Source organism: Grus americana, chromosome 1 (assembly GCF_028858705.1).
Source record: "Grus americana isolate bGruAme1 chromosome 1, bGruAme1.mat, whole genome shotgun sequence".
Lineage (NCBI taxonomy): Eukaryota > Metazoa > Chordata > Aves > Gruiformes > Gruidae > Grus > Grus americana.
Genome location: NC_072852.1, coordinates 81,205,922 through 81,233,260, shown reverse-complemented (window position 1 = coordinate 81,233,260; position 27,339 = coordinate 81,205,922). Strand labels below are relative to the sequence as shown.

General features: G+C 42.2%; 1 protein-coding gene across 8 annotated transcripts in view; it reads left to right on the top strand.

Moving 5' to 3' along the window:
- The window catches only part of LOC129215548 (potassium voltage-gated channel subfamily KQT member 1-like), a 537,892-nt gene that overhangs the window by 415,294 nt on the left and 95,259 nt on the right, over window positions 1-27,339 (top strand). Inside the window, exon 17 of one of the 8 annotated variants that reach the window (XM_054848922.1) lies at window positions 13,993-15,433. The exons of the other annotated variants lie outside the window; for them this stretch is intronic. Within the exon in view, the coding sequence (XP_054704897.1) occupies window positions 13,993-14,067 (75 nt within the window). The 3' untranslated portion in view covers window positions 14,068-15,433. Of the gene's footprint in view, window positions 1-13,992; window positions 15,434-27,339 lie in introns of those variants that run through there. 8 annotated transcript variants of the gene reach the window in all.

Below are 27,339 nucleotides of genomic sequence, written 5' to 3'. Positions count from 1 at the left end.
ATTTTACTTGCTTGAGAAATCCCATCAGTAAAAATCAGTAAAATTAGTTGCACAAGTGAAGTCACCCCATGCCGATTGGCAGCAACAGACAGCACTGCTGCAGCATTTTTAATATGAAAATGGAAGAATAAAATTGGCAGGAAGGTGATAGCTGAGAATTTTGATCTGTTAAAAAACCCCTGTCATTTCACCTCATAATTCCAGGGAAGACACTGTATGTTTTCTGCCTAAAACTTTTACACAGATGAAAGAAACAAGATGCTGAAGTCCACCAAATACTGCTTTATTTTTTTAATTTGCTTGCAATGCTTGTGTCTTGTCCCCTTCTTAGTTTGTTAAAAACTATGGAGCTTGGACTGGCTTTTCTCCAGTGATGCTTCTGCTCTGATGGAATAAAACCAACAAAACAAAACTATTATTTCCTCCCCCTTCTGACAGTAAGTTAATTCCATGCATGATCCTTGTTAGTCAGTTGTTTCCTACTCAGGAAAGTCGGGGCTCAAGAGAGCTGCCCTAGTGTCATGGCTTGTTCTGAGGACTGGTTTTCCCCACACTTCTCATTTTAAAATGACATTACACTCATCGCTTCTCAGCGTCACATGCCCAATGTCTCTGTGTGCCCTTATAAGCCTTTATAAAATGCAATTCTAACATTAGCCATGCAAGGCAGCCTTTTTCTTTTTTTTTTCTTTTTTTTTTTTCCTTTGGCCTTCCTCAGAAGCTTGAAGGGAGAAGGAAAGAGAAGAGCAATCTTGTGATGGCAGAGAGTTTTATTTCCTATATTCCTGCTGCTGTTCCTTCTTGTCATACCCAGGGCTCTGCTGGTCACCATATCTGGAATTAAGATAAGATTTTCCCCCCGATCAGGTTGGCGGAAGTTTCTGGCTGCTGTTTCCCTCTCATCTTGATTTTCTGGCTTCATTGTTTTTGATCTGGGGACTCTCCCCTTTTTCTACACGACAGAGTTGGGTTTGTCTGCTGCTATCAGTTGAACTTCTCTCAGCTCTCTTTCTCTTTGAGACTGCAGAGGTCTTGAGCAGCGATGACTTTTCATCTCTCCTGTTTTCCATCTGTGGCACATAGTTTAATCCGCTGTGTACTTAAAGTGCTGTAGTCTCACTTTTGTCTTTGCACTTAATATACTGATGTCCGGGTGAAACTTAATGGGCTGTGTTCCACAGGAGGTCGGAGTAGATGATCTAGTTGTCCCTCCTGGCCTCCGGCTTTATGAAGCCTGCCTAACTGATATTATATAATAAATCAGGAGAAACAAATGAAATGGGAGACCACAGTCTCTCCTACACACACACCTGCTGACCGTAAAAACTGAGGAGAGAGGGGCTGAGTGATGAAGGGATACAGCAGCTTTTACATATGGATTGCCAGTTCAAATCCAGCCATGGATGACTGAAAGTTTTTACTGACTGGAGGATTTGTAGCGGCCTTTGCGAAATGAGTTTGGTGGCCTCCATCCATTTCCCAGCAAGCGTAAAAAACTCAACACCCTTTTAATAGCTCCCATAAACTGGTGTAGGATCTCCATTTTATTCATATCAGTGTAGGGCTACATTGGCTGAATAGTGATTTTCCTTACGCTGTTCACTGGTTTGTGGGACAAACAAGGGCGTCTGGTTTTCAGAAGCGCCAGCCTCCCAGAAGCCAGAAATGCCACCCTGGCACGTGGAGAACATAATAAACCCAAATGCTCCAAAGCACCTTGTCATGTTAAGTTCAAGTTCTAAATTTCTTTTGTTTTGAGTATATAAAACTTTCACCATGAAAAATAGCTTTACAGACATTTTCTCCTGAAAACAAAAACAAAATAAACAAACATGAAACAAACTCACAAAATTTATTTTCATTTTCATACCAACTTAAAAATTTAGAAGTCCTACAGTCAATTTCCCACCAGGAAAAAAGTGTAGCTGTGCTTATGCTTCTGCCCTGGAGCAGTCAGCTAGTCCATGCAACTAATTTAAGAGTCTGAAGTAACTGTATAAAAACAGACAGTGTCACACTCTCCAGCTGACATTCATGGGACGTGTGTAGTCACCAGGACAATTCATCCATCCCATGCCTTGTCTCTGGCATTTTCCTGGGGCCTAAGAGCCCCTGACTTTTCACGTACCCAGCAAGACATCACTGGGTCTGTGGGAATGCTGGCAGGCCTCCAGCCTATTCCCTGGATATTTCCAAGCATCCCTAAGAACAAAGGCTGACAGAATAACCTGTTCTGGAGGTGATGACCTGTTTTGACTGTCCTCTTTCCTAAGGACTCTTCGGAAGAACTGGGAACACCGAGCATGTCTCTAGAGGCAATCAATCAGACATATGTGCAAATATCTTGGTACACCTGGTAACGTGGGTGAAGGAGTTTCTGAAGGGGCCTTCACCTACAATTAAAAGAAGCTCTGAGGCTAAAGTGCTTAGCCAGTCAGGTTGGACCACACATCTAGTGAAGAGGTCATTATTAGGGATACAAATATGCTGGTGTTAAATTTTCACCATGTAACGGGTGCTAGCCTCATTTCTTAATTCAAGAGCTCATCCTCCAACGTTCTGCCCAAGCTGAAATCTCAGAGGGGGATTTCAGGATGGTGGTGGTTTTTTAGAGCAGTTTCAAAGAAATTTCAGTAAAGTAGTCATCCCCTATCCATGCTAACATATTGTAACAATTTAGTATTTCGAATTTGGAAAAGGCCACTTCTTAATTTGCTAAAGCTAGTGTAACCTTGGCTAGGAAGAATGGTCTAGACAGATCTATATGATTCATAAACAAAAGCAGCTCCGTGAAATATCTGCCCATAAGATTCTGCATTACACTCATTTGCTGCAGCTAATAATATGTTATTTTCCATATTCAGAGTACAGTACAGAAAGTAATTCACAAAGAAGCAACTCAGTGATTCCCTAGGTATTTTCTGTATCTATTCAGTGATAGCATCGGCCATTACATGAATGTATTGTTCTCGTGAATCACCCTCTGTGAATCACAGAGATAACACAAAAACTGAATGCAACAACGTTGCAAACTAGGGCCAAATGTGTCGTCAGCAGACATTTAGTTCCATAGTCTGATTAGTGCTCCAAGTGGTTCATCCATACATTGCGCAGCTCTAAGAAATGCCCTCTGCCGCAGAAAAGACTTGAGTGAAAACAGATAACTGGGTTCTGGTAGAACCTCTCTTTCCCTCACCCCCGATGGCTCAGTCTTTGAACTTGCGTCATTTCACAGGTGCTCGCAGGCGGCACGTGCGTAGCTTGCACAATAGATAGCTCAGCCCTGGCACGCTGCAGCTGTGCATATTTGGTCCACAGGTGTTCAGTTTTATGTCGGCTTGCCAGCCAGCTGCAGCCAAATCTGCCTATTGTCTCCGAGCGGGGCTGGCGGGGGTGAGGAGAGAAGCGCATCGCTGGCAGTTGTTGCCCCGAGAAGGGCAGAGAGTAATTCTGCCATTAATCCTTCCCAAGCGGCTTGCCCCTCGAAGGAGCCCAACCCCTGACCGCGCAGCAGTGCCGGAACAAGAGAGGCTCTGCGACCCGCGGCGCTTCTGCGCCCGTCTCGGGCGGTAGGTGATGACTTTATGGGCACAGGTGCCATTGTGGTGCCGAGCCTTTCCCCACAGAACACCTGCTGCAGGACCCCCACGGCTCAGTGATATATATGCAAACATGAATCTCATTGACCAAGAGTTGAACTCTAGTAAAAATCACTTTATGGCCGCCTTTGTGACCATTGCAATGAATCCAAATTTCTTCTGGCTTTTTTTTTTTTTTTTTGGCTCAGGCGAATAGGTCCCAAACAGCAAAACAAACACTTTTCTCTCCTCCTGAGACCCAGTTCTCAGCTCACACAGTGTGAAAAACTGCACTAAGGAAAATCACGAAATGGGTGACCGCCTGTCTTTCCTGTCAGTTTAACAGGGCTGTATTTAAGAAGAGCATATTGTGGTAATAAGCACTGAAGACGTGCATTCAAAAGAGCTCATAAAGTCTGAAGGTAAACTTGAGACAGGAAAAAACAATTTAAAAATTATTATTTCTAGTACACCTGAATTTCCACTTTAATCCCTAATACTTACCACAAGCCTCATTTAAGCTTGGAAAAATATCTTAAATAGATTTTTTTTTAATTTATTTATTTTTAAGAGAACAAATCATAAGAAAAAAAATTTTGTAAACCAGTTCCTTAAAGCAACTTGACTGATTTGCAAACCCTAGTCACCTATTACTTCACCCCTCTAATTAAAACCAAATGAACTTTGCCAGCCTTTCTTCCTGTGAGAATTAAAGTGTTAATGGAATTAGGAGAAATGTTAAATACTGTTACCAGTGAGATGGCTTTGTTGTTATACATGTCTTTCCCCATCAAAACATGTTTTATAAAGACACCAAAGTTCCCACAGTTTTTTGATGGGTGTTTTGTCTCCATGCAATACTACTTATCTGTGAGCTATATTTCTTACTTGCAGTATGGACTTTACCATGGAAAACACACCGTTCTTGCTGCATCCATGAATAAACAGGCAGGCACACACTTGTAAAGCCACTATGACAAGTTAATGCACAAACAACCCTCAGGCTTGCACCTCCCATTTCCAAAACGGGCAGTACTTGCTTATTTTTATTGTGAACATGCAGATGATTCCTTAGCATTCAGAGTCTTTTATTTCTACTTAGCCTTTTCTCTCAATTCTTTTTGCACTTAAAAAATGCATTTTGTAAGATAGCGTGGTCCTCTCCTCTGTCGGAGGAGAGTTGTTTCATTTGTGATCTTCATTTTATGGGAGAAGAGTTTGTGAGAATTTTCAGTGAGAACTGACTGCTCGAAAACTGAATTCATCTCCTTATTTACAGAACTAGTGAAAGAGATGCAAAGTCAGCAAAGACAACAAGTGTCTGTACAAGTGTCTGACCCAGAATGGTTTCTTATGGATGGCAATTTTGTAGGGACTGTTCACAAAGGCATTTATTTTATGAGCTCACTCTCGTCTCAAGCACCCTAGCACTCCTGTGTATACACAGGTTACATCCTCCAAGGACCCCCTCTTAAATGCTTTATAGGAAACCCCACTTATAAATCCATATCTTAAGGTTTTTTCCTGGCAGTTGGGAGCTTAGTGTTTTATATGGGCAATGCCATTACCTTGCTGCTTGTAAAACATGGTGAAGAGAAAAGAAGTCGGTGAGGGCACAGGTATTATGGAGGGAGTTGCACCTCTATAAGCTTCTCTGCTGAAAAATGCCCCGTTCTGTGCTGGAGAAGGATGTGGCTACGTGTGCCCCTACAGTAGCCCTCAGGCTGCGGTTGCAGCCGGAGCAGAGGAGCGAATTCCCTGCATCCCACATGCCCCCACCTCCGCAGAGCCAGAGCACTGTAGGGCTGGGCAGTGACGAGGTGGGAGCGGCTGGAAAATTTTTCAGCAAAAGGTGCTTTGCTTGACAAAACACTGACTTACCACAAACGTGCTCTTTTATTGGAATTTCTTACAGAAACTTTAATGGGGAAGATTTTAACAAGTCTAGGGAAGCATTTCTGCTCTAGAGAGCAAGATCTGCCCCGGCAGAGATGGCACAGGGACCCCTGTGTTACTCCCTGCCCCAGAACGAGCCTTGTGCCAGGGGAGGGAGAAACTGGTGCAGCACCTTCCTGAGGTGTGGAAGACTCACATTCAGGTTCTTGCTTTAAGAAAGATGTGATTTCATTTACAAATACGTAAATGGGACTTTTAGTGTCTTGGTTACTGTCATTGAACAAAAAAGTTATTAAGAGTTCTTAACAATGAAGATAATTCATAAGCAAATGTAACTGGTTCAACAAGGGAGTTTTGGACGAAGAGAGTATACATTTTGTCAGTTCTGAAAAGTCCAGCTGTGCAGACCTCAGCCATATAAATCAACTCTTCACATCCTTTAATTTGTAACTCCTAGGAACTGCAAAGGAGGCTCAATACCAATGCAAAAGTCAGGCTACCACTTTGGACAATGAATACATGTAATCTGTATATAAAGTAGTGTATGTATATATTAATATATATGCATATAGTGCTTATAGTGCTATAAACAACACAGGGAGTCACTAAAGTGCATGCAGTTACATCTAAGGTGTAATGTAGAGATGTTATTGCAGCATCTGAGCGAATTTTAAGCTAAATTAGTGACCTTGTCCAACACTCAGTGCCTCCTGCCTTTGTAGTTAGTGCTCCCCGGACTCTGTGCCGCTGCCACTCCACTTGCAGTGGCGAGTGGGGCAGCTTTAGGATAGCTTGGATGTGTCTGTACCTGTGGTCATATCTTTGATTGCAATGGAGCATACCAACAGGGCAGTTCCTGGTCTGAGGAGCCCAAAGCCTATTATGAAGGCGTGGTATATCACCAAGACCCAAACTGCAAGGTCAGAAAAGAGAGAAAATTCATTTTAGTATCTTGTGATAGTCTCTTCCATGTACTGCTGCTGAGTGAGATCCTGGACAAATGTCTCTCCTGACACTGTCCTCATCTTCCCCATCAGTATGGTGACAGCAAAAGCCCCTTCCCTCAGAGCAGCCCCAATCTTTAATTTTTAGGGTATAAAAAGACAATCACAGAACTAGCTGGATATAAGTAATTGTTCCTATGGGTTCATTGTTTGTGCTACAGGGTGACCCAGGAATACAGTATCTCAGGGAAAACGAGGAGAATTTGGCTGGAATCAAGATTGCCAGTGGTCTCCCAAGCAGGTCCCAACACAGGGAGGCTCACAGAAATGTTGCTGCAGTGTTTTGGCCTTTCCTTAGCTCTGGCTTGGATTCATTTCCCCCAAACATTTCTGAATTATGTAATACTTTCTGCAGCTCAATGTTTTTTCTCTGCCAGCATCTTAATTAGTGTGCTGGGTTACCAGTTTGCCATGTAGTAAGTAATTGTAATGAGCTGATTTGGAACCAGTTAGAATTGCCTTTTATTGATCTAGGTGCCAGATCCAGAGTCCAGCAGCTCCCCTGGGTGACCTGTTTGTGTAGTTTCGCACCATGAACATAGTATTGCACAACACAGAAAAGAAGCACAAGGGAAGCTCTATCATCCTACATCATCCCAAGGTTTTCACTAGCTATAGTTATTAGGAAATGATGTCAGTGTGTGTATTAGATGCCTAGCCTGTTTTGGCACCTTTTTTTTTTTAAAAAAAAAAACAAACCAACACACAAAACCCCCAAAACAACCAAACCAACAAAAAAATGCCAAAATACCTTTAAGAATTTGGCTTTGGGAAAAGGCCAACATGAAGTCAGTTGGCAGAGTCAGAAGCTGTACCTAGGTCTTCTGAGTCCCAGGGTGATGGCTTAGCCATGAGACTGCTCTTCTACACAAGGTCCGTTGGCACCATACAGCTCCTGTGTTTGATAGATAGTAAATCCAACCACAAATAGAGTTTTGGAGAAATTAAAACTGTTCATGAATCCACTTAAATTTAGGAATCTGTCCTAGCAAAAGTAATGAGGGAAGGGTTTTGAAAATATCAAGACAAAGCAATTCAGCATTTTAAAGAATGGAAATGCATTGCTTATGGAAAGCTGACATGTGTTTCATCAATCCTGAAGTGAAATTCTCTTTTACTCCAAGATTACCTTTAAAAAAAAAATCAAGACATATTTCATTAAAAACAAGGGGGGGGGGGGGGGGCTTTAAAGGGATAAGCATCCCAAAGCAAAATGACACATTTCAAGTGAACCCAAAAGAAAATTTTAAAGTTCCTCTATTTCATTATAAAATTCATAAAATCTCAATACCTTGCAGATTGCACTCCCAACCTCGGGTCGCTCCCTGTGATATATCTATGGATTTTGCCGGGATATCTTTCAAGACCCTTCTCCCCAGCCTTTCACCACTTCACTCACTACCCTACCAGCTCTCCTGTGCTGACATTTAGTTGGTTCAGTTATGTATTTAAAAGCAGAGCAAGCTGCCAGTCTGCTGCAGCTCTGAGCTGGAGCTCTTTGAAGAGACCCACAGAGAGAGGTTGACTGAATCAACCGCCCGGGGATGCTGCAAGTCAGCAGACTTAGCTGTGAAGCTGCCAGGAGGTTCAAGTGAGGCTGCCCATGAAAAAAAATTAAAAAAAAAAAAAGAAAAGGAAAGGAAAGAAAGTCAGATCAGAACTGAAGCTGCATAAAGTCATGCTGGAAACACTTCAGACAATTTCTGGAAAGTAAACAAAGGGAAAAGAAAGGAAAGAGAAAAAAGATATAGGGGGAGTCTCTCTGCTGGAAGCTCTACACGGGGCACTCAGCCATGGTCCTGATGGATGTGTGCAGATCATACCGTAGGCTGATTACCTGGCATAAAAGATACTGAACTTTTCAGGTGTTTCCCACTGAGAGACAGGCACTGGGGTCTGAGCTGAGCAATGCTCTACTGCTGCATAAAGTACATTTTTCTGAGGGTGGGGAAGTGTTAGGGTGCAAAGTTGCTGCGAAGTTTTAGCTGCACCAGGGAGGCCTGTGGTTTTTGACAGGATCTGTCTCCACAGGCATTGTCAGCTCAGTGAGGACATGAAATAGCAGAAGAGCAGCCCAAGTAGCCCAACTAATGTGGTGGCTATGCCCCCAAGCAGCTTTGTCCATGAGATTTTGTGCAAAGCCTGCATGCCCTGGTGAATGGAAGAGCTATTGCTATGTGCAGATGCTACACATCTGCTACGTGTGCTCATGGCTCTAAAGGGTTCTTGGACCAGATTATTCTTTGTAATGCCACTATTATACTTTTAAATGTCACCAAACACTGGCTTGGAAGCAAAAAGTATACTTTAAGAACCGTTCATAAAAATCCATGTGTATGGATCATGAACGTAATATTTCAGCTGCAAACTGAAATTTCCCAGATAAACTAGGTCTCTTAAAATAACACTGCTTTCCACAGTATCCTATTATAAAAATTAAGATTGGAGTTCCACAGGAACTGCTCTTCAGCCTTATCTCTGCCTAGCTGCCTCCATCAGGACAGGAGCTTAGTGTTTAAAAACAGCAATATGCAGTAGCAATCATTATTCTTTCTGGGTCATTGCTTGACTGGGCAAATGTAGCCTATTAAGAGAGAGAACATTAAAAAAACCCAAACAAACAAACAAAACAATCCACCCATATTTATTGCTTTTGATTCAGGAGCTTCTCTGTGGCAGGAGCAAGTCCAGCCTTAGCTCCTGTGAAACCTTCCTATCTATCACTTACAGATCTGCCATTGTTGGTGGGCAGTCTGCGAAAAGAGAGAGTAAGGTAGCCTGCATGTAGGAAAGTTGGTCCCCCATGGCTGTGGCAGGGAAGGTGCTCCAGAAGTCCCAGGGAGGACTGAGGATGGAGGCTCAGAGGGGAAACAGTGCAGGGAATGAAACATCAGGACAGTGTGTATCCTGGTGCCCTGTGTTATGAAGCTGATAAATAGCTCTGTCTTGTCATGAACTGATCTTTCAAAGCTGTTTGGCTTCCTTCCCGGATAATGTGAGGAGTTTCAGGAAAAAGCAGAGCCAACCCTGAAACTAACAGCAGGGTGCTTAGCTAATAGTGAAACTGGTTGAATTATCGATGCTATGGCTATTTGGTATTGAAGTAAAACTTTGGTATCATGGATACAGAGAATCACAGAATGGTTGGGGTCCGAAGGGACCTTTAAAGATCATGTAGTCCTGCCCCCCCCCACCATGGGCAGGGACATCTCTCACTTGACCAGGTTGCCCAAAGCCCTGTCCAACCTTACCTTGAATACTTCCCATGATGGGACATCCAAAAGGCTACAAAGATGTTTAGGAGAACATCTCTCGTATGAGTGAGCTGGGTCTGTTTAGTCTGGAGAAGAGAAGATTGAGAGGGGATCTAATCAATACTTATAAATATCTAATGGGCAGATGTCTAGAGGATGGGGCCAGACTCTTTTCAGTGGTGCCCAGTGACAGGACAAGGGGCAATGGGCACAAACTGGAACACAGGAAATTCCATCTGAACATGAGGAAAAGCTTCTTCACTCTGAGGGTGACACAGCACTGGAACAGGCTGCCCAGAGAGGTTGTGGAGTCTTCTTCTGTGGAGATATTCAAAACCTGCCTAGACACGATCCTGTGCAACCTGCTCTAGGTGATCCTGCTGTAGCAGAGGGGTTGGACTAGATGATCTGCAGAGGTCCCTTCCAACCTCTACCATTCTGTGACTCTGTGATCCACAACTTCTCTGGGCAACCTCTTCCAGTGCCTCACCACCCCACCAAAAAAAATAAAAAAATTCTTCCTTATGTCCAGTCTAAATCTACCCTCTTTCAGTTTAAAACCATTACCCCTTGTCCTATCACTGCATGCCTTGATAAACAGTCCCTCTCCAGCTTTCCTGTAAACCCCTTTAAGTACTGGAAGGCTGCTATAAGGTCTCCCTGGAGCCTTCTCTTCTCCAGGCTGAACAACCCCAACTCTCTCAGCCTGTTTTCACAGGGGAGGTGCTCCAACCCCCTGATCATCTTTGTGGCCCTCCTCTGGGCTCGCTGCAACAGCTCCATGTCTTTTTTGGACTGGGACCCCAGAGCTGGATGCAGGTGAGGTCTCACCAGAGCGGAGTAGAGGGAGAGAATCACTTCCCTCAACCTGCTGGCCACACTTCTTTTTATGCGCACATTGTCAGCTCTTACCCAATTTTACATACACCAATATTCTCAAGTCCTTCTCTACTGGGCTGCTTTCAATCAATTCATCACCCAGTCTGTACTGATTTTGGGGATTGCCCCAACCCAGGTGCAGGACCTTGCACTTGGTCTTCATATTTTGTCATCAGCAGCTGGTCTTTATACTTCATCTGTTATCTGGTCATCAGCAGTGGAGAAGGTAGGATGTTAAGCATGGGTCTGCTTCCCTTGTCTATGGAGAGAGAGAAAGGTCCTCCTCTTAAGCAACAACTGCCACCTGTCACTCAACACTAGACTAAAATGTTCCTACATGTTGTCAGCTTGTGAGTGGCACCAGAGAGCATTTTTCATGACATTTCATTCAGCTATGGTATATTTGGAGCATACTGAATTGCAAGGGTCAGTGCTTCACTAGAAGAATGCCCAGAATACAGTTTTCAAAATATGTGATGCAGCGCTATAATACAGGATCACAGAATCACAAAATGGCTGAGGTTGGCAGGGACCTCTGGAGGTCATCTGATCCATCCCCCTGCTGAAGCAGGGCCACCTTGAGACAGTTGCTCAGGACCATGTCCAGATGGCTTTTGAATATTTCCAAGAAGGGAGACCCCACCACCTCTCTGGGTCAGTGCTTGGTCACCCTCACAGTAGAAAAGTGTTTTCAGATGGATATTCAGATGGACTGTCCTCTGTTTCAGGTTGTGCCCATTGCCTCTGGTCCTGTCACTGGGTACCTCTGAAAAGAGCCTGGTTCTGTCCTCTTTACATCCTTCCTTCAGGTGTTTATATACATTGATAAGATCCACCCCGAGCCTTCTCTTCTCCAGGCTAAACAGTTCCAGCTCTCTCAGCCTTTCCTCATTGCAGAGATGCTCCAGTCCCTTCATCATTTTCATGGCCCTTTGCTGGACTGTCTCTAGCATGTTTATGCCTTTCTTGTACTGGGAAGCCCAGCTGAAGGAGGGAGAGGATCCCCTCCTTCAATCTGCTGGCAACACTCCTCCTAATGCAGCCCAGGACACCATTGGCCTTCTTAGCAGCCAAGGCACACTGCTGGCTCACGTTCATTGTGTTGTCCATCAGGACCCCCAGGTCCTTTTCTGCAAAGCTGCTTTCCAGCTGTTCAGCCCCCAGCATATACTGGTGCATGGGGCTGTTCCTCCCCAGGTGCAGGACTCTGCACTTCCCCTTCACAAGGTTCCTGCCAGACTGTTTCTCCAGCCTGTCCAGGTCCCTTTGGCTGGCAGCACAACCCTCTGGCATGTCAGCCATTCCTCCCAGTTTGGTGTCATCTGCAAACTTGCTGAGGTTCAGCTGAAATGGTTCCCTTAAAGCAACTACTTTCCCACTCAGCAATGTAAGAGTCAGGCCACAGCATCAGATGCTCAGACCTGGGTAGGTTCATGCATAGCTTGTTGATTCATAAATATTGGTGGGTTAAACTCAGAGGTTCTTCAGCTGCTTAAACCATGACAGTTGAGGTGTGGATCAGCCATTCCTACCACAAGCAGTGACAGATTCAAAGAGAAGAGCAGGGAGGGGCAGTACCTTCTTCACCTATCTGAGCTTAACCTGTTAGATACAAGTAAAACTCTCATGCAATTGACATTTTTCTTATGTTCCCCCATGGATAGGTGGGTAGGTGTAATTCTATCCATGTGCAGCTCTGTACAATAGCTCTCTGTCCCAATCAGTGTCTTCTGTATGAGGCTGATGGTTGGCCTCTATGGCAATTCAGTCACTGGCTAGAACTAGTATATGGTTTGTATAGGTGTGTATATGTATGTATATATATTATGTAGGGACAGTGGCCCTGTGGCATTACAGCTGGGGGGCCTGACACCTGGTGGGACCCCAGGCTCAGGAGACAATGTGGTCTCTCCTTCTGGCTGCATCACCTCCTTCCTGATGGCACACAACCTGCCGCCTCCCCTGTTACATGGCCCTGTGTAGCAGCCACATTGCCTGTCTCATGATATTGCACCTCTCACACAGGATCTGAGAGCCTGACCACTCATTTGGTTCACTTCTCCTTGGGCATTTGGCGTACCCATAGCTGAGGCAGAGGCACAAAACCCCAGGGTGGCAGAAACTGCCACACTGCACTCCTTGCCAAGCTGTCAAACTACATCCTTGCTTGCCAGAGGCTTGTGAACGGTTGTCAAAGAATGAGGATGCCCCTCAAGATGAGCAGATTTATGATCTGGGAAGTCAGGTCAGATAAAACTTGGGCATTTCACTGCCACAGCTGCACTGCCTCCTTGCACTCCCACCAGGTTTGCAACTGCAGCCCAAACACAGTATTGTCCTTCTTTCCTCTCTCCTTTGGCAGACATTTCTGTTTGGTACCCTGGAGGGGTGCAGTAAGCAAGGAGCAACTTTTTTCTTGAGGGTTGTGGGTTTTTGAGTCCCCATGAAAATTTATCTTGGAGCTCATTTACTTTGGAGAACATGCTCCCAAATATCCTCTGACTCAAAAAGTATAAAAAATGCATACAGGTTTTGGAAACAAGGCTTTAGGGTTGGTTTTGGGTTTTTTTTTTTTTTCGTGGTACTATTAGCTTCCAGCTTTCAGTATCATCAACTACAGAATGGAAAAGATACTAACTTTCACTGCTATAAATTAAAACCTAGAAAAACCTTCTGTTTATTGAAAAAGTAAAGATGCCTGCCAAAAGGGCTTTCTCTTTTGAGAATACTGAAGGTCTTAAAGTACATCTGTATGTTATCCTCACTGGGTCTGACAAGGGAAAATAATCATGGAATGTAAATACCTTTGCTTTGTCATATCATGTCAAGCTCTGAGAGATCTTTGGACCATTTACATGTTTAAGAATAGAGGCTGGCAACTTAAAGACCAGTGTTTCTTCCAGCCTGGAGGCAAGCTAGGTTTTCTGTGACTGCAGCATGAAGATCCATCTTGGCTGATGCATTAGTAGCATTCTGTAAAACAGGATATCCTACTTTCAGGCCGCTAGAAAACCTAGCAAAGCAGAGTAGACTAAGGTGCACTTGAAAACCAGTTTGGCATTTCATTTGAACACTGCTGTTCCAGAAACAAATAAATTCCAGATTGTGCAGGGAATGTTTTCTATGCTTTCCTAACTGAGGAAGAGGCATTTCTGTATATGACAGGGAGAGGAAGAGTTACTTCCATACACCAGCATTCCCTGCTGGCTAGAAAGAAAACAGCAAGTGCGATGGCCAGCCAAAGGAGTTTCCAAGAAACAGACAGCTGTAAATCCTGTCTGCAAGGCAGCTATCAAGAATGACTGAATATAAAAACAATCTCACTGCATATAAAGGAAGTTAAAAAAATTAATCTCTTGGTGATTTATTTATCCACCCCAGATTCAAGATGTGCTCAAGGCCCAGCAGCAGATTTGGAAGCAGAACCTGAATGTCCAAAGCTCCAGAGTGGTTTGAGCTGGGATTTGTACCATTTGCCAAACTCACATCTAGATTTTGGCTTTGCTCCTTCCTTACCAGTCTTCCAAAATTTCAAATACAGAATATGGATTTGAGCACATTCCTCTCTAAAGTGTCTGATTACCCTGCTGTATCAGCATTAAAATGAGTATAGCTCCATCAGCTTTTAGCTAATATTGTCGGTATCAAAGAGCAGACTCCTGGTTTTGGACTCATGTCCTTGTTTTATGCAAGATGCATAAGAACTCTGAAATGTGTGCAGGTCAGAATATATACTCATTTACTGTGATACACATAGGCTAGTATTTAGCATTTAAAGAAGAGAAGCATGTGTACTAACGGGAAACTTTCAGGTTTAATATATGACCTCAAGGAGCCCAAGCTGAACATCTGCCCTTTCCCATTCATTTCATCCCTTGAACATCTTACCCGAATAAGAATTTAAGGATGCAGTCTGTTCAGCGCAGTGTGCCCATATGCTTTAACACTTGGCCTTCAGATTGAAAAGGGGGGAGTGTCCTGTCCTAATTTTGAAATTATAGTGTCTAATGTCTTCTGAAAACACACATCACCTCCAACACTTTATCCATTCACCGCGCCCTTGGCAGGATTTTTGCACCTTCAGTGTGCTCTGACTGGGTGTTCTGTGAAACGCATTAAAGCTCAAAGCCTTCTGAAGATTCTTTCTTCCATTTAATAATATTTTTTTAATAGTCAAGTGAAGGAGCTTTTAAACATTTTGATAAATTATAAAATAACAGACTAGAAAAGGATTTCTGGGTATTGTATTTGGGTTAGCCTAGCTGCTCTTCAGTACTATTGGATTTTTACATCCCCAAAGAAGTGTTGTTAGGGTTGAAGGCAAAGAAGTATTTCTGAGTAGTTTCCTTTATTTTACTGTGTATGGTGTCCTTCAGGTGCACAGGTCTGAAGGTCCGTTTTTCTGAAACCATATGCAGCAAAACCAAGAAATTATGCCAGTCCTTGTGCATGCTTCACAAGTGGGTTCCAAATATTGTCATGGTGGTTGGTATGCAACAAAGGTTGAGACTGTTTTCAGTTTGTTCAATGTTGTATATTCGGTTTTCTAGCTGTTGAGTAAATTTGCTCTGAAGAAATTGCTCCTTTACTGCTTTAGCTGTATCATAATTATTTCATATCCAGGTCAATGTGCTAACATCAGCAGACACTTGTTCTCTTTATTTGGAAGCTGTTACACATGCACACACATGTGCTATCTAGTGTTATGCTCAAATCTGTACGTGTATGTTTGTGTGTGTGTACATTATATATATTTGCATGCAATAGATAAAATTTTAAAATATCATTCAGACTGACAAGAATAAAAGTGGATTTTGTGGTTGATCAAGTTTGGTTTAGCTCATGCTTGCGGTGTGTTATCCACTACATTTTCATGAAGGTGATCTCCTCTAACCCTGGATTGTCCTCTCCCTAAAAATAAATACTTGGAAGTCACTTTAGAGTACTAATGTTCTAGTTCAGTGTCTCACACTACTTAAGTATAAGATTGCTTCAGAAAACTCACCAAGTCATATCTGTGTTTGGGTAACAAAAGTTTCACCCAGTCTCTGAAGGATTTGATCTAATAATTTTGCTTTCTGTAAAGGATCTTGATTCAAAGCAGTCTCCAGAAACTCTTTTTTTTTTCCAGTACAGTGCTGGTAGGATCTGGTAGCTTGGCCTTGTGAAGAAACAAACGAACAAACAAACAAACAAACAAACAAAAAACCAAAAAAACCCCGACTTTTTTTTCAGTGCAGCACAAGTGCAGAGTAAGGAGAAAAGGACTAAACAAGAGGAGGGCGGTGACATTTTGGGAGTCAAGGATATCTTTTGTTGAAAGATAACTTCTGTGAGTTTGTACCTGAATCCTGATTCTTTTCTCTTTGATAGTGCAGTCAGGAACTCCACAATATGGAAATGTTGTCAGTCAGAGGAGATCACTCTTTCAGTTGGTCCCTTGAGCATTTCTCACATGAAAAATGGGAGGTGAGACTATTTGACAGTAGTAGAATAACAAGAGTCCTCCTCCCTCTGGATAGCTGGACTATCATGTGAAGAGACAATCACCAGTCATTTCATTTGAGAAATGTAGCTATAGCATTGGTGATCATAAATTACACAAGCTCAGAAAGTTTTTAGAGATTCTTCTCTTCCAGCCTTACTTAAACAACTCCCTTCAATTATTCTTTCTTCCTATATAGGTAATAGTTCAATTTTCCTGGTGTTTGGTTTATGTAATAACAAAACAAAAAGCAAGTACGATGGCAGGCAAACATCTCTGTCCAGCTACAACAGTTCAGAGACAAAGAGGTTACCACCTTTGGCTACTTTTCATTGCTCCCATTACCATAAATCTCAGCCCATTCCCGTATGCAGCTGTACTGCTCAGACGAATGCTTTCCAGCTAGCTGCAGATTAAGAAAGAGAGATGCTGCAGTAGGGCAGTGATGAGAAATTAGGGAAACGCAGAATTTAGTACCCTGCATCCAAAGGAAGATGCAGGGGATCTCTGAGCATAGCTGAGCCTTTTGCTTTTTTCCTCTACTAAGTAGCTTTTAGCTTCTCTGGGCTGCTACAGAAGAATTGTGCAGTGGATGCCAATGTGTATATTCATTTTGAGATGTGTATATTCATTTTCCCTAGCCATCTAGCAAGAATCAAAGTTTCTGCTTTCAAGTGGTCACCACACATTCTGTATTTTTTTCATAATGTCATCAACTGATCAACTAAGCAAGATGGCATAAGAGATCTAAGCTAGTGTCATGACTGAGGACAGGGCAAGTGGAAAGGCCTGGAGACTAAAGATCCCTGCTCCTGGAAGAGGCCTTAACCAAGGCTCCACCATTGGTCATAAACTGCATTCTGCGTGTTGTGTGCACATGTAAGAAGAGATGGTCTCTGTCCCACACAGTTTACAGCTTGACAGTCATCTTCAGTAGTTTGTACCAATCAGCCTATTTAACACCAGAGAAGAGAAAACCTATTGTGTGGTTGTCAGGGGTCTCCTCCCTCAAGAAACATTTTTAAAAAATGTCATTTAATGCACTCCAAAACCAAATATTTGTTCTTTGAATGCATCCTCATGAGCCAGGAATAAACATCCCAAACAGAGTGATTAATGGCAGTCCATGTGGGTGTGGATTTGCTGTGGGCATGCACATGCACACCCACAGGCTCGCACGCCCACACATTCGCACAAGCCTGGTAATTGGTTGCATATTTAGTTGTAGAATTTTTGGCATTTGGACATTGCGCTAATTTTTTTAAACTGCAGATACATTTGGGTCAGATTAGCAGAAGCAGCCAAGGAGCCATATCACTCTCTCAGCCCTGAGACATCTGTTCTTACATTTATTTGGAGCAGAACAGAGTTACAGACTTCTGTTTAGTGAACATCCAACATAAAATCATCTTACCAGCAAGCCTACAGTTAACCTAGCAGGGACACCTCAGGTCAAGAGACAGATGGATTACTGGAGCTGGGTCTGAGAAGTTTGGAGTGCTGGGGAGTGAAACCAGGGAGTAGCAATTGCTTGTTAGTCCCTCATTTTCTTGAGCATTAAATTCACTCGCAAACACATAAGTATGCTCTATTCCAATTGCCAAATGAGCCATTTGCAAAATGACTAAAATTTCCCGTCATTTTGCAAAATGATTGTTTCAGCCAGCCTTTTTGTAAAATAACTGTTTCATTAATTTCTCAAAATTTGGCATTACTTTTTCTACACAGGTATTTCTACAGAACCATACAGTCACTTCCACGTTTGAGACTAATTTGTAAAATTATTTAAATTTTCAGTAATTCCACAAAATAAACACATCTTTCACGTTATAACTGCAAAATATATTTTGGGACCTTTGAGGCTATTATGAGAAGTATTACCTGCTTATTATGGACACATCGACAACATATTTCAGAGTGCAGTAGTTACTGGAAAATAAACCTTTTCTCTGAATTCTTGTCTGTAAGCACAAGCGATAGTTCATTTTTAGTTTTAGATGCACAGCAGCGTCCTGAATCGGTCCGCCACATATGGCATCCCATCAAAACGCTCTGCAGTGCCACAGAGCTTGGATCCCTGGCAACGCTGGAAAGCGAAGTTCAGGCCTGCGTGAATGGGTCAGATGATCCCCGTGCCCCCCACTTGTCATCATAAACCCAAACTTGCTCTCCAGAGAAGACTGTTACCCTACTCGGGTTCAACTTGACACGCTCTCTCAGATAATTTTACTGCTCCTAGCAGTACTGCGCTGTCATGCCAAGCGCCGCAAGAAGACTCCAGCAGTAGTACTAGCCTTTTCATAAATGTTCTAAATCTTGTAGATGTAATGTGGTTGTGGCTAGGATAACTTCAGCTTTTTATCATTTCAGGTAATACTGGGGACAATTCTGGTGCTTCAGATTAACCATGATGCTAGTCAGTCATAAAGACTCGAAAATTTTAGTCACTGATTTCATATGATTATACCTTTATTTATGTTTATATACATGTAAGTATACACAGCTTTTTCAGAGCCACCCAGATTACAAGTCTGAGCAGACTGCCCTGGCCAAGTACTGAGCAAATCTCCCATACAGTCAATTAACGAAATGGGCAAGTTAATATCCAAGAGATTTAATTCACTAGTAATACTTTCATCTAAACTACGCTGTGGTGATTGTGCTTCTTTTTAATTCTTCAGGGTGTTGGAGGGAAAAGGAGGAGGAGGAATTATTTTATACCTACTGAGAAACCATAATTATTAGCAGTTTTGCTTCTTCTTTTCAGCATAAGTTTTCAGCATGATGTTGTGAGTTGCAGTGGTTTTGCCTTATGTGGGTTTTGTCTGTAAGAAGGGAAGGTTGTCTAGAGCTGTACATATGCATCAGTCTGAAAAAAGGGAAAATCCTGATCTTTAAAAAGCAATGTAAAGGCAAATGTGTATTGCAGATTCGTAATGGGAGTGCTTCGTAACGGGAGAGCTATCTAAGTTACCTTTGCAAATGCAAACTTGGGTCAAAGTTGGATGCAGCCACGATGGGAAGCCTCTTCCCCTTCACCTCTCAAAGTAAGGGATTTGCAGCGACTCAGTAGTGATGGATGGTTTGGTCTGCCCCTCTTTCTCCCAATGCCACAATTTCCCCCCAGCACCAGCCTATTCACAGGCAGATGACCTCTCTACACTGCTTCACGCACCTAGCCTTAGTTACTTAGACCGAGTGTGGAAATGTTTATACTAGATTAGAGGCTCTAGATAGCCCTACCTGAGCACCATCAGACACACATTTGTCCAAACAGGACAACCCAAAGAACGGATACTTGGTGCTGCACTGAACACCTAAGGGTGGTGAGGTTTACTTACGGACTCGATTTGACTTCTACAGGCATGTGGACCCTTTCGATCAACTTCAGTGGGATTTTAATCAAGCCTTAGATAGATGAAAAAAACCCCCATTATCTGTGAAAACATGTGCATTAACACCCAGGTCGTGCAAAGAGTAATTCCCATATAAAAACATGCTTCGGGTATGTCATCTCTGTCAGCTGCAGTTATTACTACAGTTATTTCAGTAGGCAGTCCCAGACCTTCCCACATGAATGTGTTTGGTACTGGGGCTCTCATGATGCTCAACAGTAATTGCTTGCTTGCATTTGTGCTTTTAATTGCTATTTTTGACAGGATTTAATGAGATGCTTTCAAAAATTAAAAAAAAAAATTGTGCATTGAATTTTCTTTCAGTTTGGAAGTGAAGTAAGTTGCCCTTTGTTTTTTCAGCACTAAGCAGGCATTAAAACAGAACTGTCCCTAAACATACAAGTATTAAAAGAAATCCAAAACCCAAAAAACTCTGAAGGAAATGCATCTTTCTGCAGTTGTCAGTAGATACGTTGGGCTCTCTGTGGTAGCAGAAGGACCATAGATCCCCATCAGCTGAAATTCCATTGTCTTATCCTTTTCCTTCTTTTGACTAGATCTCTTCCCATTGAAACAATTGGAAAATTTTCACTTGACTTTCCTGAGCTCTGTATCTGTCAGCGTTGTTCCCCTGTGACTATGAGGACTTTTTGAAGTCTGTCAAAGAGATATACTGCAGGTTGAAATGAGAAAGGTGCCATATGTTATTTGGGTAGAGTAGCTTATTGTCTTACAGTAGTTAAAAAGAGTTACGGTGGGGTTTTCCCCTGATGTTATTTAAAGAAGAAAGAGCGTTTGTTAGAGACAAGCCTTTGCCAACATATACTTTCTAAACCATAAAAAAGTCACATGGTTTTATCTTATTCCTATTGAACATACTTTTTCAAAGACAAAACAAGAACATCCTGACAATGGAGTACATAGCTCAGAGTAATTGTCCTAGCACTCTTTGTGTCTTGGTGCACTCCTAAATAATCATTGACAGATGTTACAAGTAGTTGTCAGGAAGATAAGAAAGAGAGGCTGGTTCAACAACTGAGAATAAATCTTTTGTATTTTAAATACATAAAAGAATCAGAGGCAAACGCCATGCACAGCTTCTCTTACATATTTTCTGAGTGGAATCACTGAAGGATTGCCACAGTTACATTGTTAAAGGTTTATATTCTGACGCAATGGATAATAACATGAAGAGTTCAGCAACTAGGCCTACAAATTAAAGAGGATTATTATGTTAGCGGTGATAAATCCTCAGTAACTTCAGTTTGGGACAGCAGTTTTCTATGCATGGACTAAAGCAATGCCCTGGGGGCTGTAGAGGCATCAGGCTCCTCTGAATATCCATCCATGGCAGGTGGAGAAAGAGATTCCTGGAGTCCACTAATACTTGTGATGTAATTGACTTGCACCATTGTGTCTTTTACATTTTTTTTATCTAATTTCACACAGACTTGAGCTGAAACAGGCAAATCCCTTCCACAGTACAGACATTTTCTGTTTATCTGTCCCTTCACTGCATTACATAAAGGATAGATTGATTGAATATACCCTTAATTTGATAAACATGTAAGGTAAAAGTGTTAATGAGACTTGGTGTCTTGTGCACAGTGGCAACAGAACCCATTAATTTAAGATTATGAGTGGCAGTCTTCAATTGCTACGAAATTATTCAAGGTACCCAGAACTATAATGGCTGTGAAGAGCTTCAGTGACAGGATAATATAATAGCAGACTGAGTTCAGTGTCCGTAAATGCAAAATAATATGTCATAAGAGGAGAACGAACCCTAAGAATGTCATACTGGGAAGTCCCTGTGTGAGCAGCTAGCACACGTGAAGGAGACCTTGGAATCCTTTTCTACAGTGAGGCCAGCAGTGAAAAAGGCATTTGGGAATTACTGAGAGAGAAATGAAAAGCAAAGAGAAGATATATTGCATTATACTGCTATATAGATCCCCGGTGAGCCCACATTGTGGATCTTGCATGTGGTTCTAGAAAGACTATGATAGAACTAGAAAAAAGTACAGCTGGGGAGCAGGAATGGTCAGAAGCACACGAGATTTCTGTGCAACATTATGTTGAGTAGACTAGGACTCCTGTAGCCTGGAGGCACTGTAGAGGGTCCATCAGATCAAACATGACGTATGGAAGAAGAAGGAGCACTGGCCGTTCCCTCCTTCCAATTGTACAAGAAATAAGGGACAGCAAATGAAAACAGCAGTTATCAACTCGATCAAAGGAAATGCCATGTTTGTGACTAACTGCACCACTGCAAGATACTTTAGATATGCACAAAAAGGTTGAAAATGGAAATGTAGACAAATTAACCAAAGCAAGGTGTAGCGAGTGCTCTGACAACGTGGTTACAACCCTTGGCCACAGTTTGCTGGGAAAATAAAATAGGGAGAGCAAATTCTTTTTCATTGGCTCTTCATGTATGCTGCTACATACAGGATATGCATAGATGGACCTAGAATATTCTTATATGTAACAGACAATGTGCTGTTGTATTTTCTTTGTCAGATTTATCTCCTGCACTAAGATCCCTGCAAACTCTCATGGGCGTTTTTATAAGCAGTTCTAGGATTTGCTTCAGGCTTGCAATGTGAATGCTTGCTGAGTGGGCTGTGTTAGTTTCTATGCCAGACTTCTTCTTTCTTCCTCCTTAAGCACATTTTGACCCTCATTAATTAACAATATTTTACTCACATGAACTATATGACTGATAAAGTACCTCTAGGCTACTCTACACTTAGCATTTTCTTGTCTTTCTTTTTGCTTTAATTTTTTTATATTGTATATCCTACACAAGATGTCAGCTCTCCTAACTTCAAATATATTGTGCAGTCTTTTCTATCCATCTGGCATCCTCTTCTCCAAATTAGCATGGTAATATAGTACATTTTCCCCTGGGATCATAAGTAAAACATTGGCCTTCATAAATGTTTTGTTGCATGGAAATATTCACAGCTCAATTTAAGATAAAGCCCAACAAAACATGGGGAGTGGGGACGGGGAGGGATTCAGACTGTGTGTTTCTTTAAATCTGACTCATTTTCAAGATACGTATTCACTTATCTTTTGTGGATATAGTGTTGGTCAGGACATGGAACACAGATATTAAATGAAATTTCCTATCATTTCCTTTCTGCATCAGAGGTTTCAGAGTGGAAAGTGTTCAGCAGCAACACAGCTTCAGGTTTTCCAGTATAACACTTCTCATTGCTACCTCTAGGAGAATAAAATGCCTTATTTTAAAATTAAAAATTGTTAAAAAATGGTTTGGGGAGAATCTACCAAATTCCCTGAGCTCCTTCACAGCAGGGTCTCAGTAAGAGTTGTGCTGGCACAGTTCAGGGGGTAGGAACAAGCACAGTGCAGGCTCAAAATATCTTGCATTACTGCTGCCACCAAATCATGTCTCCTCAGCTTACCACTTCATTATATGCTTCTAAAAGGGTTATCAAATCAAAGTTACCAAAATATGCTTACAAAATTATAAGATCTCAGACATAATCTGCATCCTTTTCTAGCACATTTAACAAGAAAATTTATTTATTTGTATCATTCAGACTAGAAGCATCTAGTAGTGGGCTGTACTGGAGAAGAAGACACCACATTTAAAGATTTACTAAGAGCGTGAGTTTGGTGTTTGTTAAGGGAGCTGGAGCTGTGACACAGGCCGCCTGTCTGAACTTGGGAAAAGCTCTAAAAAACTCTTCATTTTTTATTTCCTATTGATAACATGGGTGTTTGTGTTTTCTTTTACACTTCACTGATCTTTGGCTCTCTAAAACATTTAGGACAAGTGAGTGTTTCCGCAGCAGCCAGCACAGTGTTTATGGATCACTGGTTGCTACCATAAGGAAAACACTAACACCGTGACTTGCTATGCCACTTGTTGTAAGACAGCATTACATGTACTGACTAGAAACTAATAGGATGTGGCTGGAAACTTAGAAGAAAAGTGAGTCCAGAGGAGGGCCACGAAGCTGATCAGAGGGCTGGAGCATCTCTCCTATGAGGACAGGCTGAGAGGGTTGGGGTTGTTCAGCCTAGAGAAAAGAAGGCTCTGGGGAGATCTAATTGCAGCTTACCAGTATCTGAAGGGGGCCTACAGGAAAGCTGGAGGGGGACTGTTTATCAGGGACTGTAGTGACAGGACGAGGAGTAATGGGTTTAAGCTGAAGGAGGGTCGATTTAGATTAGATGTTAGAAATTCTTTACTGTGAGGGTGGTGAGGCACTGGAAGAGGTTGCCCAGGGAGGTTGTGGATGCCCTCTCCCTGGAAGTGTTCAAGGCCAGGCTGGATGGGGCTTTGGGCAACATGGTCTAGTGGAGGGTGTCCCTGCCCATGGCAGGGGGGTTGGAACTAGATGACCTTTGAGGTCCCTTCCAACCCAAACCATTCTATGATTCTGTGATTCTATGAAAATACATTTCTTCTCTACTCCAAAAACTCCAATATGAAGCCTTACATTAAGATAGATACCTGTCCTGTAGCTACTCCATATTGTCCTGGTACCACATCTTTCTGGAACAGAGGTGGCAACTGGTACTTGTGTGAGGTTAAAAAAACCAAACACTCAAGTGGAACTAAGTGGAATTTGAGGAATTTTTGAGGTCCCTTCCAACCCAAACCATTCTATGATTCTATGATTCTATGAATTTGAGTACAGTACAATATTTGGCCCTACAATGATTTGTGTTTCACCAGTGCAAGCTTCCCCTTCTATGTCTCAACCTTGAGCTGAAACATAATGTATTTTTCAGTCAGTCTGGTAATCTGCACTGGTACATGACTTTGAAACCATCCCAGCATTAAGGCCATATTAATATATCTTGTAACAAATACATAGTGAGTTGAAGACATTGAGGCAATTTTTAACTGACGGGATTGAGGCAATAGGACAGTTGCCCTAAAATGTCAGCATAAAAACTTTAATCTTTTTGTAAGGAGAAAAGAAAGTTATGGAACACATATTTTCAACCTCTGTATTGTTTTAATTTTTGTCTTCTGTGAGCCACCTTTTAAATTGGCCCATTATGTGAATCACCTGCCTCTAGTGACACCTGAAGCTGGTAACGAATGCAACTGGTAAGGTACACAGTAAGCAACGGTGTCCTTGAGGAGGAGATTGATTTAGCATTTTTCAGCACAAATAAATGTTATTCTACCTTCTGCAGGAAGTTTGTTTACTTACAGTGATGCACACACAAATGCATTTGCAATTTGGACTATCTAGAGCCCAGAGCAACTTTGCCCTGAACAAAAGCAGAGAAATACTTGATTTTTTTTTTTCCTCTGCCAAAACTGATTTACCAAAAGTGGTGGCTTTATTGTCCCAGAACTAGTGCCAAATTTGACCCAAATCTGTGGAGATAAATGCTATTGGAAAGAAGTACAAAGGTAGAACATAGATATAGATTTACAAAGCTGGAAAAACAAAATGTGAAACTTGTCAAATAGCTTAGCGGTTTGAGCATTCCTTTGCTGCAGGCAAGACATGTTGATGGTCCTTGTGTGATAAGGCTCACAGGCAGCACCTCCCTCCATAGGCTGCAGCTGGCAAAGAGAAGGGGGAAGTTGACAGTGGTGACAACGACATTGATACACCAATGGAGATGGTTTAAGACAGCTGCATCAATCTCCCAGCTCTAGACCCTTCAATTTTTTTGTCATTTTCCCAAGTTTAGGGAAAGATGGAAGCCCTTCTCCTCCTGTTTTGCAAGATCAACTGCAGAACTGTGTTATTTTTGTTACGTACGTATTATTTTAGACTTAAAACGGCAAATACACCTATACCAAGGCCAGAGCTATCTAGTTTTATTTCTGAAGGACTCTCAGACAGTAGCAAAGCCTTCTGCCTTGTATGCCAGCAGGCAAGTGTCTGTGAGCCCAGCGCTGTGGCAAACCCATGAGCCAAACCAGCTGCAAACAGTGGCCTCACGAACACTTCTTTGGGAGCCCTCCTCTGGGTGCCCAACAATCAGTTAGCCTTGCAGTCTCAAGAAACAAGGGTAAATATTTGTGGCCATGCATTAGCTACTGAAATACCAAAACCAGTTCCTGGGTGCTGAGAACATGGCTTCTTTCACACTGCAGGGGACATGTCAAACATCAAAATACCTAGGCACTGAGTTCAGAAGGTCCTCAAGTTTGGATCACAAAAAAACCTCACTATTGCCTCATTAAATTTAGTAAAAATAGTACTCAAGTTCCTAGTTTTACAATTACACTGAATCTTAGAAAGAAACCCCTAGGAAGGTATCATGAAAGGAGAGTTTTGGCACCACAGGAGGGTGTGCGTTGGGCTTTGTTGTCTTCATTTGACATTGCAAAGAGTTGCAGGCAGTATGAGAAGATAAGGGAACACAATCTCTGCAAATTTGTGCATTGATTAAACCTGTCTCTAGAGCTACCTAGGTCTTTCTATAACTAAAGGTGTTTTAATCATTTAACTTGCTGTTGAGTTTCAAGGTGTCCCTAAAACCCTTATACAATAAAATTAAAAGAGCAGAAGGAAAATTATTTTATTCTTCCAGCGAAGGAGCTAGAGAGTTACTTGAACTCAGAAAGAAATACATTGTAATTCTGAATATAAATTGCATATTTTGAGAACACTTCCTACATTAGATTAGTCTTTTCTTAAGGACAGAAGGCAGATTTTTGTTTCCCTGGGTTCCTTCTCTGGAAAGGGTTTCTGACAAGTCAGATTTGCAAAGGCATACAACAAGGCTATTGCATCTTTTCTTATAAATCATGCTAAGTTCATATCAGGCAAATGTACAAATCTACTGCTTGGCATTGTACCCTGTACTTTAAGTGAGCCACGTGCCATGGGTGTGTTCGAGTGAAAAATACTGTGTTGATTTTGGACACTTTATGCTTATATAGATGCATTTTGGCCTGTGTGGGCCGGAACAGAAAGCAATGACCTGAATAGCCAAGCATGAATCTCAGTTAAAACATTTACACAGCTGAGACCAGGAATCTCTCCTGTGCATAGAAAAAACAGTTGAAGCTGTGAAATGCTTTCCAGCATATCACTGCCTGAAAGAGCAGCATGAGCAAAGGCTGGTCTGGAGATTACATTTGGAAGGAACAGAAAGATGTTTCCATTCCCATCACTGGCGGGTGCACAGCTCTGGTTTTTCTTCCTCCCCTTCATTGAAGTTGCTGTCTATCAAAGCAGAGGAAAAATAATAATAAAATATTCTGAATAAGCCACTAAGTTTTAAATGTCATATGGTGATAGAATTGCTTCTGTAGTTAACAACTTGTCCCTCCTTTTTTGCCAGAAGAGTTTGCATGTGTACATGTTTAAATATATTTATATGTACATACATGTGTGTACAGATACACACATAGTTTGATGACAAGTATTAGGTCAGGGCACTTCAGACTATCCCCTAGAAATGAGCCCAAAGGAGGAAAGAGCCTCTCGGCAGACAATTTCTGTGCATCACGCAGCATTTGTGAAGCCAAACATGTTTTGAAAAAAATTGAGGCGGCAACCCAAGTGCCCACATTGCAACCCATGCCTCACATGCTCTCTGCAGTGTCCTTAGGGAGGCCGTTGGAGCGAGCTCTTTACTCTCAGTGGATTTGGATTCTGTGGAAACAAATGCAGTCAAAAACCTCAGGTTCTTTTATTTTGTGGAAGGCCAGCACCCTTTGCATGGAAGATAAACAAAGCCCTGTCACTCACTCAGCAGCCACCCTTTGAGGGGACGTGACAGCTGATGGAAATAACCCTGCACAGAAAAGCCTGGGACAGGACGAGCGGAATGTCTTCTCAAAATCAAACCACAGAGGGATTGTAGGGTATCGCTCTAGCAGTTGCC